The following is a 16,958-nucleotide window of genomic DNA, read 5'->3' as shown; positions in this document are numbered from 1 at the left end:
CGTCTTTAGGTAAATTTGTCGCTCTGTTTTCTTCTTATAAAATCAAACTAATAAACAAACTCGCAAACTTTGTTAGGGGCGCAACTAAGCTGACAAAATACTACTTTGATTTTTATGACCAAATCTTGCAGTCCTTCCATTTGAAAGTCAATAATTATCATGTTAAAAATTGTAGTTTATTTTTATTTTTCTGTTCATTTTCTCCTAGAGGTTTTATTTTTTCCAAAAAACCAAAGGCCTAGGTTAAATTGAGCAGATGGGGTTGGGGAGGGGGAACGTGTCGAGGATTTTGTCTTTCATTCAAATTTTTTTAATAATAGAGATAATCCACCTTTAATATAATAGAGACTGTATGACCTTTTAAACTTAAAACAGCATTTAGACAAAGCAAAGTCACAATTTTTCTTTTTATATTAATACCTAAAATATTGAATATGAAGTTGTCTAAATTATATTTGTTTCAAACTGAATTATTGAACAGACGTTGGCTAACTTAATGAAATAATGGGTATATAACGGTCAGAATGGTTAAGGTTTTAATATGTAATATGTATGTGGTATTTCAGTACCTACTATTGAAAGTTTACACACTTATTCGCTGTGATAAACTGACTTACATTTCACAGGTTCCATAACTCTATTTTGTTTTTTTTACAAAATTATGCCCCCTTTTCGACTTAAAAATTTTTGTTTAAGGTTTTATATGTAAGCTGGTATCTCAGTACCCACTAATGGGAATGGATTGAAACATGACACACTGTCTTATTCACTGTCATAGGTTCCAAAACTCTACTTGGCATTTTTACAAAATTATGCCCCTTTTCAACTTTGCAGCTTTGGTGAAGTTTTTGTATGTAAGCTGGTATCTCAGTACCCACTAATGGGAATGGATTGGAACTTAACACACTTGTTCACTGTCATGATCTGACATGTAATGCACAGGCTCCATTACTCTACTTTGCAGTTTTACAAAATTATGTCCCTTTTTTGACTTAGCAGTCTTTGTATGTAAGCTGGTATCTCAGTACTCACTAATGGGAATGGATTGAAACATTACACAATTTTCCATTGTTATGAACTGATATGCATTTTACAGGTTTCATAGTCCTGTTTTGCATTTTTACAAAATTATTCCCCTTTTCTGACTTTTATTTCCATTTAACTGACACCGAAGGCTGTGGCATAGTTGAGAAATTTAGGTAGGTTTTACGTCTGCCCCAAGATAATTTTGAATAAAGTAAGCAAAATTCAAAACAGAAACACAGGATTCGACCTTATTTTTTCAATGTTGAAGTTAGAATTCTGTCTCATTAAATCCGTTTACTTGAGGCACCCTAGAAAAAATGATATTGACATTTCATATTTTGTGTTTTATAATTGTTTACTAATAGTCTGATGTTTCTTTTATTAAAATTAATGATAAAATGAGTCCTCTGCAAATGTTTTGGATAGTGGCCATCACTTTGAAATTTGTCTCTACTTGAGCTTAAGTTATACAAAATTTATAAAAAAACAGCACAGTAAAAGTTGTTTAAAAATTGCAAAACAGTGCATAACACGGTCACCTTTAAGAATATACCAAGCAAATGCCATTTTGTAAACATTACTATTAGGCATCTAATACCTTAAGGTAGTTCTGCACGTTTAATAAACCGGAAGTAATGGCGTAACGTCATTTATCCGGAAAACATAGAATAATGCCTGGATTCGGCGTACGGAAACGAAAATCATTTTATAAATTTATGGCAACCAGTGAGTAAATTTATTAAAATGGCACTGTTACTATATTTATAAAGTTAAAATATGATATTAAAACATCTGATACTTAAATAACTCAAAATAATGTCTTAAAATTAGCTTAAAATAGGCGGTTCACTTTAATCATAGCCACATATCTCGAAAATAAGCACACGGACCTATATATTTTATTTCGTCATATTATAGGCCATATATATATTTACAACTGTGAGAAGTTTCATTAAAATCTACATTGTAGAAAAATTTCTATTCGCGAAAATGTTATGAAAGTTGCGATTTCCCCATAGACTTCCATTACGAAAACTTGCATGAGGTCGAAATTTTTCAAATCAGTCTAGCAAAAAATCAAGCACACGATCCTATCTTTTTTATTTGCTGGATTTTCTTAGTATATTCTGAAGTTTTGAAAAATCAGAGTTTAATCAAATTCTACATTGTAGAAAAAATTTCGACCGTAACGTGCAGAACTACCTTAAATATGAAAATCCTTTAGATAATATAAAGTAAAGATGGTATTAAACAGAATGATCCAAAGCAGAAAAAAATAATATCTGATCTGAAAAAAGAGGCGTAAATGAACAACTGGTTTGATATTATTTTTAGCTCATCTGATTTTTTTTGTCATCACTTGATCGACGTCGGCGTCGGCGTTGCCTGGTTAAGTTTTATGTTTAGGTCAGCTTTTCTCCTAAACTATCAAAGCTATTGCTTTTAAACTTGCAACACTTGTTCACCATCATCAGCTGACCCTGTACAGCAAGAAACATAACTTCATCCTGCTTTTTGCAAGATTTATGGCCCCTTTTGTACTTAGAAAATATCAGATTTCTTGGTCAAGTTTTATGTTTAGGTCAACTTTTCTCCTAAACTATCAAAGCTATTGCTTTTGAAACTTGCAACCTTGTTCGTCATCATAAGCTGACCCTGTACATCTAGAAACATAACTCCATCCTGCTTTTTGCAAGAATTATTGCCCCTTTTGGACTTAGAAAATCAGTTTTCTTGGTTAAGTTTTATGTTTATGTCAGCTTTTCTCCTAAACTATCAAAGCTATTGCTTTAAAACTTGCAACACTTGTTTACCATCATAAGCTGACCCTGTACAGCAAGAAACATAACTCTATCCTGCTTTTATCCAGATTTATTGCCCCTTTTGGACTTAGAAAATCAGTTTTCTTGGTTAAGTATTATGTTTAAGTCAACTTTTCTCATAAACTATCAAAACTATTGCTTTAAAACTTGCAACAGTTTTTTCACCATCAAAAAGCGGACGCTGTACATCAAGAAACAAACCATCCTTTTGTTCATTATCAGATCCTTTATCAAATCATAAAGAAAAATATGTTTACAATTTTTTTAACAATGTACCGCAGAATGACATGATGGGCCGAAATATACCTCCGTCCTCATACACTATAAGGCGGAGCTTAAATGTACCACATGACGTGTTACCTTACAAGTTGATACTGTTATCTTCCGTATAAGTTGATACAAAGCGATATCCATGACCTTCTTCATGGCATCAGAATTATTTCATTGTGCGATATAAATAGACCCGGCTGGCTTCAAACTACTATATCGCGGGCAAGTAATTGAAGGACATAGACCTTGACTGCTCTATGTGTGCGTGCGTGCGTACGTGCATGCGTGCGTGAGTGTGCGGCGTGTGTGCATGTGTGTGTGCGTTAGCAATCAGATAATGTATATTGATACAAATCTGTAATTGCAGAAAAATGAAATTGTTAGATCTGAACATTTGACAAATACTAAACGTATTGAAATTGAGTGAATGTAGTCTGCTGAAATTGAGAAAGTATAATGTATATTCATCCTATGCAACTGAATGATTATTTGATATAGACTTCTACATTTACTTTCTGATAGATTATATCTTTGTACTGATTAGTTTATGACAAACTTTCAATATCTTTCAGAGTTTTCTGCTACCTCGGAGAGAAGCATGAATTTTCTGTTCTTAGATTTTCTTCTTTTCACAGTCACTTTTGCATTTCCAGGAGGTATGTAAATATTTATCTAACATGTATATGTAAATTCTAACTTTAATTTCGGAATTTGTATTATCGAATTATGAGTACAAGTATTTGCCCTAGTAAAACAAAGTTTTAACCGATCAGTATTTAGCTGTGCATCATAAATATTATTCATTTGAACCGTGCCATGAGAAAACAAACATAGTGCGTTTGCGACCAGCATGGATCCAGACCAGCCTGCGCATCCGCGCAATCTGGTTAGGATCCATGCTGTTCGCTAACTGTTTCTCTAATTACAATAGGCTTTGAAAGCGGACAACATGGATCCTGATCAGACTGCGCGGATGCGCAGGCTGGTCTGGATCCATGCTGGTCGCAAACGCACTATGTTGGTTTTCTCATGGTGCGGCTGATTTTTCTATACATTGGGAACAAAATAAGTTTCATATCTTATAAAAACCTTTACATGGAATTCAAAGTAAAAACGGGGCATAATGCGTTAAATGTTGGTATCAGAGTTATGTCCTTTGTATCATATGATGATGCTGATGGACGTTGGACAACTGATCTGTCGAGTGATAACAGAGATAAGGCGAAAGTGCATCTTATCTTGAACCAACCTCTGGATTCGAACGCGGATGCGGACCCCACCCCCGACGCTGACGCAGTGGTGAGAATGATAGTTTTCCATAAACTGCGTAAAGTCAAGCTAACAGAATGGACAGGAGGTGCAGCTCATTTGGCATTTGTTAAATCAGTTACATTATGAACAAAATACAAGATGGCCGCCGTTCTAAAACTGGCTTCCTGAGAAACTATAAGGGCTATCAGAAAAGACAGCGCGCTCGACTATTTCAATGCTTGATGCTGGATAGTAGAATACTGCATATCTGAGGAGAGTAAAGCTCTTACTGGAATGATTAAAGCCTCAAATGCGGATTGCTTAAAATCAGTTCCGTTCAGTAATAACAGAGATAGAGTGAATGTACATAAAAACTGTTATCTAAACTTCTAAGTAGAAACGGGACATAACCTTGAAATATTTGAGCAGGGGTTATGGAACTTGTATGTTAATGCATGAAAACTACTGTAAGCTTAGATCAAACTCACTTAGTTACAACAGAGATAGAGTGAAAGTGCATAAAAACTTTAAGCTGGAATTCTAAGTGAAAACGGGTCATAATTCATAAGATATTGGTACGAGAGTCATGGGTTTTGTGTCTTACGATGTGGCACGAATGTTTTAAATTTAAAGCAAACCCGTTAAGTAATAAGAGAGATAAAAATAAAGTATAAAAAGGCTTGAGCGAAGTCGCCGAAGTGCACGCGGACGCTGTCGCCGAGGCGAGTTAGAAGGCTCTCCGTATCCATCGTATAGTCGAGCAAAAGCTTTTCAAATATAAATAGAAAACGATAACAAAAACATTATCGGAAAAGTTGATTATGTCTTTATTGGTAATTCAGGGTTTACTTCATGGTAAATCAATTCAAAACTAGTACAACTACTCTGTCACAGATAATGGTTTCACTACGCGATTCCCCTTTTCTCAATAATAGCATAAACATGTTATTGCTACAAATACTGTGCGCGAGTAATAATCCGTGTTGCACTAGAAATCGTAAGATTTGAAATAAGTAAACTCTTTTCACGATTTCAAAATGGCAACCTGAAGGAAGACAATTATAAACTAATTTATGAATAGGATGTAGCTGTCGAGTTATTTATTTCCGATATTAAAAAAACCCACCACAGGGTAACTGTTGCCTTTTGTGTTTTCATGGTGGTATCTATACATAATTTAGAGATACAAGTATCTAAAGTTACAAACTGACAGCGACATACATTAGGCCATAGTACCTGATGTATTTAGTTAAGTTTAGATCGCACTTTGTTTCTATAGTGCAAGATAATTGTTTATCTACTAGTATGTTTTGAACTATACTCAAAAGAGTTTGAATATGAAGTTGTGAAAACGCGTTTATTAAAAAAAAAGCCTAAAATATCCACCTGACATAGCTGTATTCCACTTGTGCAATCAGAATGATTTTAATTAAGTTTATATGGGCGGTAAAGTAAGTCATTAAGTTGTCGGGTGTCTTTAAATTACCTGACAGTTATCATCTTCAACAAAGTAAACCATTAAATTACCCAAATTATGTAGATTCTATATTCTAAATTTTTGCGATGTAATATTGTTCGTGATTTTATCTGTTCATATGCACGACTGAATAGTAGTGGGTATGGAAGTGGATTTTCCATATCCATCAGTCAAATATTCAAGTTTTATTTATGTTGTAAAATTAAAATATGAGACATTATTACTATATTTTGGGTCTGAAGTTGTTTTTAAGGACAATAACTGCATGCGTGTTTGATCAGTGTTTCAGTTTGTAGTTATTGTAGTTCTCGCCTGCATGAATTGCGATATGTTGAATGCAAGATTTGTTCAAAATTGTGATTACAAATTATTTCTCTAACTTTCTTCACTTTTATGATTTTTTTGGTAGATACATAATTTCCTATTTGGTCATGTGATCACTGACTGAGATTGGAATGATAAAAAGAAATTATTGCTGCTATCTGTTAATACTATTTATATGCTATTTGTTAATTAAAAAATAATAAGTTCCCAAACGTGGTTTATCGTAGAATAACCCGAGTTTTGAGTTCTTATGCGTAAGAATATATCACGAAGGCCGTAGGGACGAAAAACTTGGGTTATTCTATGATAAATCACACTTGGGAACTTATTATTTCGATTCTAACACGACATATTAGTATCAACGGTTTTAGAAAAAATGGTTACTACTTTTTACGACCGTGCTACGCACCTGGATCGGATGACGTCATTGCACGCGAGTGGTTTATTGCAGAATAACCGGAGATAGATTTTGCTCTACATGTATGTAGGTTATTTGTTAGTCGTGTTAGAATAGTATTTATATGCAGGTGGACCCAATCAATAATACTATAATCCTAAAGAAGGAGAAAGTGCAATAACGATCGGGACTCTTTACCACTGCCATAGGATACTATCTATAAGAAGAAATCCACATTTATATTAAATGGTGATGACCAAATTTTACGTCAGCTTTCACCAATATTTTCACACCATAACCTTATAAGGTGATCAGACTAGAATCCATCTGAAGATGGGCTTGTAATGGGCTATAAGTGATCATGGAAGACATACACATGTATTTACACGGGAAGTTCTGAAAGCTATGAGCTGACTTAATCTAAGTGCAGCTCGACTGCTTATGAGTTAAACTCCAAGAAACTCGAGATTTTACTATATAAAGGTACATGTGGTCCAAAGTTCCATAATGGTTTCTCCTGTGTTTCACGCTGTTCCCTTTCCAAGACCAAGTGACAGAATAGCAAATACATGTTTGTATCTAAGCAAACTCACATGATCCAGTTGTTATACTGAATCTTATGTTTATTTATTTTCAGATTTACCTTGTTTATGTTAATTTACCAATGCATTCTCGTGCTGCACATTGTTATGTGATATATTCAACATGGTTACCATCTGTCGCGTTTTCTAACACAATGAAAAAAAATGTTTAACGTAAGTCGATATAGAACTCTATTCAAAATGTTTCAGATCTTGATTCGGTTTGTTATTTACAATGTCAAATTGTTTTGCTCTGACGCATTCAACTGATGTAGTCGTCCCAGTTAATTGTCGTAATGTAACAACTATTTGCTTAAAGCTTTAAGACTTTAAGTGGTATTTCATATTGATACTGTGTCCACATATGAGCCGTGCCATGAGAAAACCAACATAGTGGGTATGCGACCAGCAAGGATCCAGACCAGCCTGCGCATCCGCGCAGTCTTGTCAGGATCCATGCTGTTCGCTTTCAAAGCCTATTACAATTAGAGAAACCGTTAGCGAACAGCATGGATCCTGACCAGACTGCGCGGATGCGCAGGCTGGTCTGGATCCTTGCTGGTCGCATACCCACTATGTTGGTTTTCTCATGGCGAGGCTCATACATACTTTTTTCTTTCCTTCATTTTTCGTTAAGGGGTATGTGGGTTGGGGTTAAATGTTACCCCGACACAAATACAGGTCATATGGCATCAATAATGCTTTGGCTGCAAAGCCATTGACCAATATTTCATGAATTATCCCCCCATTTACAGAGTTTCAGGTATATGTCTTGGTGCACTTTCACTCTACTATATCTCTGTTATTATAAAATGCATTTGATTTAAACTTAAAATATTTGCTCACCACCAGCATACGATACAAGGTCTTTAATTCTAGAATCTTTATTTCATAATTTTGTTCGTTTTGTTCTGATGGGTTTAACGTCGCACCGACACAATCCAGGTCATATGGCAACTTCTCAGCTTTGAGTGTGGAGGAAGACCCCAGGTGCCCCTCCGTGTATTGTTTCATCACAGGCGGGCACCTGGGTTGAACCACCGACTTTCCGTAAGCCAGCTGGATGGCATCCTTACATGAAGAATTCAACGCCCCGAGTGAGGTTCGAATCAACATCGGTGAGGGGCTAGTGATCTGAAGTAAGCGACCTTAACCACTCTTCTACGGAGGTCCCTTTTATTTCACGTATCATACCCGCCCCACTTTTTTTAGTTAGAATTGTAGGTTAATTTGATGTATTTCACTCTGCTATTACGAGAGGGGTTTAATTCAGACTAGAAATAATTGATCCACAGCATCACCAACATCATACGACACAAGGGCCATAACTCTTGCAACAAAATATGATAAATTATGCCCCCTTTTAACTTAGACTTCAGGCTAATTTTAACTATACATGTATCTTTAATATTACTTCATGAAAACAATTCAAGCCTAAAACAGTGTTTTCACATCATCGTCCTCATGAAATGACATAAGATCCACAGCTCTGGTGCAAATACTTTATGAAGTATGTCCCCTTTCGTATTTAGTATTCCAGTTTATTTTAGATGCTTTATCACCATATTTTTGTTGTTGCTAAATGAATATAATTTAGATTTAAAATCATCACCCGCATCATATCACCGATATATTTTGAATTATGCCTCAGTTTACTCAACAGATTTGATTCAAACCTAAAACAATTGATCCACATTTTAAGCCACATGATATGAGACACAGAGCATGACTCTTGCAGAAATGTTCCATGATTTATGTCCCTTTTGTACTAAGTTAATATTTTTGTACATAAACTTAACCTTTATCTCCGTTATTCCTAAATATATCTGATTCAGACTCAAGCTTTTGTCCAATATCTTAGTCCATATTAAGGTCAATAATCACTCCATTGAATGCATCAGCTTCTTTAGATATGCTCTATTTCATTATCCAGCATCGAAAATTTAAAAAACAGCTCTCGTTTATATTTTACATTTACATAAGCAAAGCACATATTCATTTTGTTAAGCATTCGCGTTTCCTGGTGGTTTATTCTTCCTATATATTCGAGTGTGTTTTGAAATCACGCTTCGCTCTGCTTGCGACAGTTAGCGAAAACAAAACCATCACGAAAAGTAACCGATCTACCGTACGAGGGTGGCCTGCTTAGGAGTGTTTAGCCCTGGCAGCGTACTTCCAGGAAATTTACTTAACTTTTTAAAATTTTTTAATATATATATACATATATATGGAAGAATGACTGACAAGCAAGCTCAGACCGACAACGTCGAGAGCAAATGACAAGTAGTAACAACTAGTTTACTCGGTAACAGAATGATTAGGTGTTATATATCTCAGTACCATGCTCTTGTAATCAGAAATATGCCCTAAAACATATTATATAAAATGTAACAACGCGTGTTTAACTTACATTCTAATATGCTTGTCTCTGTTAAAACACTCTTACGCTAGAATGACGTCACGTTAACGCGTGTTTTAACACTATTTATGCACTCGGGTGGTTATACGTCGTTAAAATAATTTCACTCAGGCTGGTCCCTCGTGAAATTATTACGCCAGACGTATAACCACCCATCGTGCATAAATAGTGTTAAAGCACTCTTTCGCTATAAATTATTTCTTAAATATGTATTTTCAGGGAGGTTTGACCAATCCAGTGATTACGGTAAGTGTGTACAGTTTTTGTTTTCTTTGATTAAAATATTAGTATCCTGTATTGATTAACTGCGACTTGAACTTGAAACCAGGATATGTGGCATATTTTCCGTGACTGAAAATATCAAAATGTTACCTGAACGACTGCATGATGTGGTAATTTTAAGTGTCTACTGTCTTGGTGTTGCATGGCTAACAGTAACATTTTCTAGTGGGAGCTGATATTTTGGTTCATGATGCTAAATAGATAACCTTAAGAATTTTAATTACAGTTCACAAATTGGATAAACAGAAATGTATGTGAGATATAATTCCACATTGATATTAGAACGGAATTATCTGAACATTACAGTTTAATACTATAATGGATCACGGGTATTTGCAAAAAAGCACTTCCTGTTTCTTACCATATTATCAAGGCCAATTTGTATTAATTCTGATCTTGGTGCGTGTGCGATACAGAACAGATATCCAGCTCTCCATAGTGATCCTTGTGTCCATTCCTATAAGATGCGTTTTAAAACATACTGAAATTACAACAAAAAGTTGGCAGGACGGAGGAGAAAGAGAAGGGGTTCTGACCCCAAGTGTCAATGAGAAGACACAGTTTCGGGTAAGAAAGGTTAACGTGAAGGTAGCTTATCAGCTGGACCAATGTATAAATTATCTATGAGACATACTCTAGCAGACTTTCACTATGCCCAAACATATTCTTCCAGGCTATTTCTGACACGTATCATAATTTCATCATGCTCGAACATATACTTCCAGGCTATTTCTGACACGTATCATAATTTCATCATGCTCGAACATATACTTCCAGGCCATTTCTGACACGTAACATGATTTCATCATGCTCGAACATATACTTCCAGGGTATTTCTGGCATATCACAGACTTTCACTATGCTTAACATGTATTTTCAGGCTATTTCTGGCATATCACAGACTTTCACTATGATCCAACGTACAATTCGTCATCATTGTCATGCGAGAAAAATGAGAGTGGGGCTCAAATGGGTCTTTTCGGGAACATATGGTGTGATCCACCTTGGACACTGGTAGAAAGTAGTGTTCAGGCTATGAAGTCAATAAAACCTGATGTAGACTTTCTGTTGTGGACAGGGTAGGTTGGCAAATATTTAAACAGTACTCGTGAAATTTCTTAACAATGTTTAATCATTTTCCGTTTTATAACACTGTTATAAAAGTTTCTCATAAAGCCTAAGAACAATAACATGAATAACGTGTCGTGATTTTATGATTCAAACAATATGTGTCTTTATTGTTTTGTGTCACAGCTAAGGGATAAAGCCAATTATTCTCTCGTAAATATCAGAAAACATCTGTTTGTTATTTGCTCTTTACAATTTCTTTCTAAGAGACAGTGTCCTACATGCTGATGTTGCAAAAATTAACCACACGTTTAACGGAATCATTCTGGACAACGCAACAGAGCTTTTTAAGACTACCTTTCCGGATACACCAGTTTATGCGTCATTTGGTAACCATGATTCATATCCAATGGACCAGTTCAAACCTAGGAACACAGCCTTATATAACGAAACACTTGCAAGATGGCGTACCTGGATAGACGATAGTTCACAAGATGAAAACTTTAGAAAAGGTAGATAGTTTTGCAATCTATGGGCTATCTTTAAGATAGAGATCTTTGGTTTAAGCTGGATAATCCGTCTCAATAAGGTTAAAATTTATACCATACATTAAAAGGGATTGCATTGCTTCATGCATATTACGGTCTGGGCAAGCAGAGAAATGATTTTTGACCCCAAGGGTAACCTTGATCTTTGAGACCGGGATCTTGCGTTTGCGCATGACACTCGTCTCATCGTGATTAACATTTATGATATATAAAAAACGATTTCTCTATGTATGTCAAAGTAACAGCCCGGACAAACAATAAAATAAACTTTGACCCAAACTGTGATCTTAACCTTCGAGAGAGGGGCTCGGGGTTTGCATTCGACACTCCATCTTATTTAGGTTAACACATTCGCCAAATGTGAAAAAGAGTGCTCCATGCATATCAAAGTTATGGTCAGGAAAAGATCTGACATGACATTTGACATCCTACTCCAAAATGTAACATCGACCTTAAAGACAGTAACCTGAGGTTGGCGCGCGAGTCGCCGTCTCATTGAGGAACACCTTCATGCCAATATAAACAAAATTGCTCCATGCATGTTAAAGTTATTGTCTGGAAATAATCAGAAGGACGCACTAGCAAATTAACACTCATACACCGAACAGACATTTCACGACTTTGCTGAGCTCACCACAAGCGGGCTTGACAGTAATAGTTGACCGTATAGTACCTTATATTAAATGCCTGGTTTCTCTTTCTGTCGTCTATAAAATATGGATATTGGATTCTGAAATCATCCAATACCATCAATTTCGTCGTATATTATCTTTTAATATCTTTAACGAAAAACAAACTTTAAACAGCAGATGAAGATTTAAATGTAATGTTTTATAGGTGGGTTTTACACAGTGAAGACTGCCAAAAACATCAGGATAGTGGCTCTTAATACGAATATCTACTACAAGGACAACAAAGCTGTACATGCAGAAGGTGACCCAGCTGGACAATTTGACTGGCTAACTCAAACACTTGAGGCTGCCAGACAGAAAAAGGAAAAGGTAATATTCATATATCAGTATTTACATTCCCTATGTATTTTGTATAGAAAGCAAATAACTTCTATTTTCGAATAAACAACATTAGATTTATGAAACCTAGGGCGACCTTTTCCTTGAGTCTGATCGTGCGATCGAGCACAAACTAAACGGCGTTGGTTAAAATAAATCTTTGAAAATCGGTAATCAAAATTTCAAAAAGAACAAATTTCGGTATAGAAAGTAGAACACGGATGAATATACAAAGGGAATGTCACCTTCCTTAATCACAGCTACACTACAACAATAGCGCAGACATTCATGTACCAAAGATAAACACACAACCACACGCAACTAACTAACATGAAAGAAAACCCCAAAAAAACAAGTAAGATGGATGGTGAAACTGGGCACATCAGAGGAAGCTGGAGCTGTTATTTGTGTGTTTAATGACTACAATGGCGGATGAAGATATTGCACAATAGCTTAAGTCTGAGTAAAAAAAAAGCTTGAGTCTGCGTCAAAAACATTAAATTATAGTAAGAGAGATATAGATAAAGTGTATCAAAACAAGATGTAGTGAAAACACTTCTCAATACATAAATGTTATGCCGTAAACTTGTCATAAATACATATTAAATATGAAAAAAAACAAAGCGTAATTATTTTCATTTACATACATTTTTGGGATAGATATTCTTATGATCGAATAATACATTGTATTTGTTTGAAAAACGCCGCACTTTTCAATTGGTTACAATCTATTCATATATCAAGAATACTGTGAAATCATTTTATTTCGTGAGCATGAAAATTTCGTCTTATTTTTTGGCCAAAACAGCTTTTTTATGTGGATAGAAATTCGTGAATTTGACCTTTGAATATAAAATGAATATTGATTTTCACTGACTCGTTTGGATTGAATTTCGTAGACTGACCCAGTCGCAAAATCCAATCAAATCTGTCCCCTTGAAAATTGATAATTTCCCAGTAGCAAATAATATTAGTATATGAACGAAGTAAGAATAATTGTGGCTCCTGTCAAATGTATTGTGACCGAGCAACAGCACTTGTCTATTTAAAATTCCTTGATTCTAGTTTCATCCTATTTTCTTGGATGCCTTTATTTAAAACGCACGTACTGCATTTATTCAAAATAAACATAATTTGTTCCAATTGTTTTTTGAGGTGATCATAACAGGTCATATCGCACCAGGATTTCAACTGAATCAGGAAACGGAATTGTATACGCACCAAAACGGCAGACTTGTCAAGATACTGAAACAGTATTATGACGTCATCTCCGCCATGCATTTCGGTCACGAACATGCTGATGTTTTAAAACTGCTGAGAAATGGAGATGGTAAGTTTGGTGGGGATGGTTTGTTAGTGTTTTACGCCGTTCAGAACAATATTTCAGTGACATGACGTGTGTCAGTTAATACACTTCCCCGGGCATCAGCCCATATATCCTGCTTACTAGTATCGAACATATAAATCTGCAAATGCATGACCGCTTGCTTTACATTTATTTATTTATCTATTTGGGTTTACGGCGCACCAACACAGTATAGGTTATATGGCGCCAAACAGGACTACAAATTTTGGTTTCACATCTCATTTACATCGAAATAAAAACATGAGATATGGAATCAAAATTGGCATACCTGCTGGAATAACAGAGTTACAGCAAAAAAAGTGTTAAGACCCTATTAGTCGCCTCTTACGATCATGCAAGGGTAAGGCAGTGGTTCCAATTCTTTTCATACACAGATCGTCCCAGAACAACACGGGGCAGCTTGCTTTACAGGAGGATGTGTTTGGCTAGTAACACACGTAACAAATGAATGTAGATGGGAAAGTATTACGCATTATTCAGACCGAGCATTTTTTATTGTCATTAGGGATTTTTTTTCACAGAGTTGAAATTTAAATTTTTACAACAATTATCTTTGATAATTTTTCTACATTGAATATTGGCGTCAGCAGTATGATGCTTTTATTGAATGGTTTTAACCCATAGACAGTTTATGAGAAGGGCTTTAACGGTAGAGGAAGAGTCCGAGTGACTTAAAGAGCTTCTCGATGCTAGGAAGGGCATTTGGGTAGAATCAATGACCTTCCGCAGGCCATGTGGGTTACTACCTTTTAATAACAAACTGAGCGAGGCTGAAACTCACTTAAGCTAGGGGCACTGATTCTTAGCCAGCCGAACCAAAACGCTTTGGCCACGGAGCCAAGTATGGTATTTAATCTTCAATATTCGGGAATTAAAGTTCATTCTTGTTCATGTTACCTTTATCTTCATCTTTCTCCTATCAAATACAAAAAAATGACAGCTTTTATTTAAGTTCAAAAGAACGTATATTTAACCGGTTGGTTTGTTGACCTTGTGCATTGTTTCAATTCAATTGGATTCAAGACAGATATCACATTTAGCAGGTTGTCCACAGCAACAAAACTGACGCGTGTTAAGAATTGCCTAAGCTTAATTTACTTATGGTTAAAGATAAAGAATGCCTCCACCTACCGAACAAGGTTTGAGAGACTATGTAGGAATTACTTTGTCCTGTCCCATCCGTTCCGCATTGTTTTCAAGAAGACATGCAGATATTGTAACACTTTAGGATCACAATAGAAGTCCACAAACCAAGTTTCATAACTCTATTTTTTTCAGCAGACACAATTATTTCAATTCTTACACTCAAAAAAAATCCCCTCCTGTCTTTTTGTATATTTTTCCTTCATTATCTTTTCAACCGATACAGATATTATTTTGAAACATAACGCAGACTGTATGGAAATAAAAAAAATCAGATACCAGTTTTCGAATCTGTGACTTCTTTTGACAAAATTTCTACCCTTTTTGCATTCCAAAACGGGTCCAATCAAACTAGCCATAACACCCTATAGGAATTTTACTAAGACTCATTAATTTTGCTGTTATAACTCTAGACAAGATATCTTTGTTATATTTAAGGAGTTCCTTTGATACCAGTGTTCTTAGCCCCTTCGGTAACACCGATCACTCTTGGTCCGCTGCACAATCCTGGGATCAGGTTGGTTAAGTATGACAGAGTCACTGGAACACACATCGACATATCACAGTACTATCTTGACTTACATGCAGCAAATAAAGCTGAAATCGCTAGATGGAAGCTCGAATACAACACATCCGGTGCATATGGTCTTCCGGATTTATCTCCTGAAGCACTTGACAACTTAATTGACAAAATGAAGGATCCGGCCAGCCACGAATTCAAAAGGTATTGGAAATATTATGTGGTCAGTCCCGCCGACGAGTTCATCGAGGATTGTGACACACTGTGCCATGCTACGGTTATATGTGGAATGACTGAATTTATTCAAGCGGACTTTGTGAACTGTTTTGCAGAAATTATAATATCTTTGTCAGTGCGAGTGACATATTGTATGCCTTTGCTTGGTCTTTCTCTTTCGTTATCACTGTTTCTTTTTATGTAATATTTCAACTTAAAAAATGATTATAGAAAGTAGTTAGTGTTAATGAAAATAAAACGTTGGTACTTGTCCTTAGATGTATTCCTAACAAGTTGATGAACTAAACTTTCGGGTAGGTGTATCTAGATGCATTAAATATCAGATATAAACATATTCGTATCATGAAAATGCTGTCTTCTATGTTTCATGATATGTTAATGTATTATATTATTATTATTATCATTATTATTATTATTATGTATAAGTTATGCGAATGCGTGCAATTTCAAATCCTGGCTCCGGTCATCTCGACTATTGTGCATTTTCAGTTATGAATATATTTATCGCTAGCAAGTTCTTTTTTTTTTTTTTTTTTTTTTTACAAAATTTGCAATTATATAATATGTTTTTAACATGTTCTTACATGTTTTAAAAAACTATTTTACATATTTATTTTTTTTCTGTAGAATATAATTCATTTTATGAAGTAAATAGAATACCAAAATATTATTTAATGTATTTTATTCAAATGTTTTTTTTTCTTCGAGATACAAGGTTCTGGATATTTTTTAACATTTTGTAGAAACAAAGTGAAAATTCGATACATGTTATTAAATGTTTTTTCTCAAGATTCAGTGTTCTGAATTTTTTTATCAAGTTGATATATACTATTTAAAAAGTTTTCGTCTCGAGATACAATTACACGTTTTTCAGCTTTGTGCAACTGAACTAAGCAGTACACAGATAATCTTTGCTATGATATAGTTTGGATCATCACTTTGTACATTCTTGCATACATTCGACTGTTCTTTATTTCATATTAAATCCGAATACTGGTCATTTCGTGTTAACATTTTTACGAATCTCCCATTACAACTATGCCTAGCTGTACATTTTGTGATATTGATTGCATCTCCGGACTCACATATTGTTTTTGCAACGGAAATCCTTTTCAAATGACGTCATTTAACGTCAGAAGGGCGTTAGATATCGTTTAGGGGCATTTTAAGACGGGGCGGCTGTTTTACAGACAAACAAAGTAACTAAATCACTGTG

General features: G+C 35.2%; 1 protein-coding gene across 2 annotated transcripts; it reads left to right on the top strand.

The window, feature by feature from the left end:
* The first annotated feature begins 3,697 nt into the window (after positions 1 to 3,697).
* On the top strand, positions 3,698 to 16,280 carry LOC123554914 (acid sphingomyelinase-like phosphodiesterase 3a). Of its 2 annotated transcripts, none has more exons than XM_053547584.1 (7): positions 3,698 to 3,775; positions 9,788 to 9,814; positions 10,731 to 10,929; positions 11,186 to 11,430; positions 12,304 to 12,467; positions 13,632 to 13,806; positions 15,424 to 16,280. In XM_053547584.1, the coding sequence occupies exons 1-7, from the start codon at positions 3,718 to 3,720 to the stop codon at positions 15,924 to 15,926; spliced, it is 1,371 nt and encodes a 456-aa protein (XP_053403559.1). In that variant the 5' UTR covers positions 3,698 to 3,717; the 3' UTR covers positions 15,927 to 16,280. The 2 variants fall into 2 exon arrangements, with proteins under 2 accessions (XP_053403559.1, XP_053403560.1); XM_053547585.1 differs by lacking the exon at positions 3,698 to 3,775 and adding an exon at positions 4,286 to 4,418.
* Positions 16,281 to 16,958: the final 678 nt, after the last annotated feature.

The sequence above is a fragment of the Mercenaria mercenaria genome, chromosome 7, assembly GCF_021730395.1.
Source record: "Mercenaria mercenaria strain notata chromosome 7, MADL_Memer_1, whole genome shotgun sequence".
In the NCBI taxonomy this organism is placed as follows: domain Eukaryota; kingdom Metazoa; phylum Mollusca; class Bivalvia; order Venerida; family Veneridae; genus Mercenaria; species Mercenaria mercenaria.
Note: the sequence above shows the minus strand (reverse complement) of the source record. Positions and strands in the feature narration are given on the sequence as shown.

What these genes read in the sequence shown, in the direction of transcription:
- LOC123554914 (XM_053547584.1), top strand. Translation starts at nt 3,718, where the DNA reads ATGAATTTTCTGTTCTTAGATTTTCTTCTTTTCACAGTCACTTTTGCA. An exon ending in AGATGAAAACTTTAGAAAAG is followed by an intron (nt 11,431 to 12,303) that starts GTAGATAGTTTT and finishes AATGTTTTATAG; the next exon opens with GTGGGTTTTACACAGTGAAG. An exon ending in CCAGACAGAAAAAGGAAAAG is followed by an intron (nt 12,468 to 13,631) that starts GTAATATTCATA and finishes TTGTTTTTTGAG; the next exon opens with GTGATCATAACAGGTCATAT.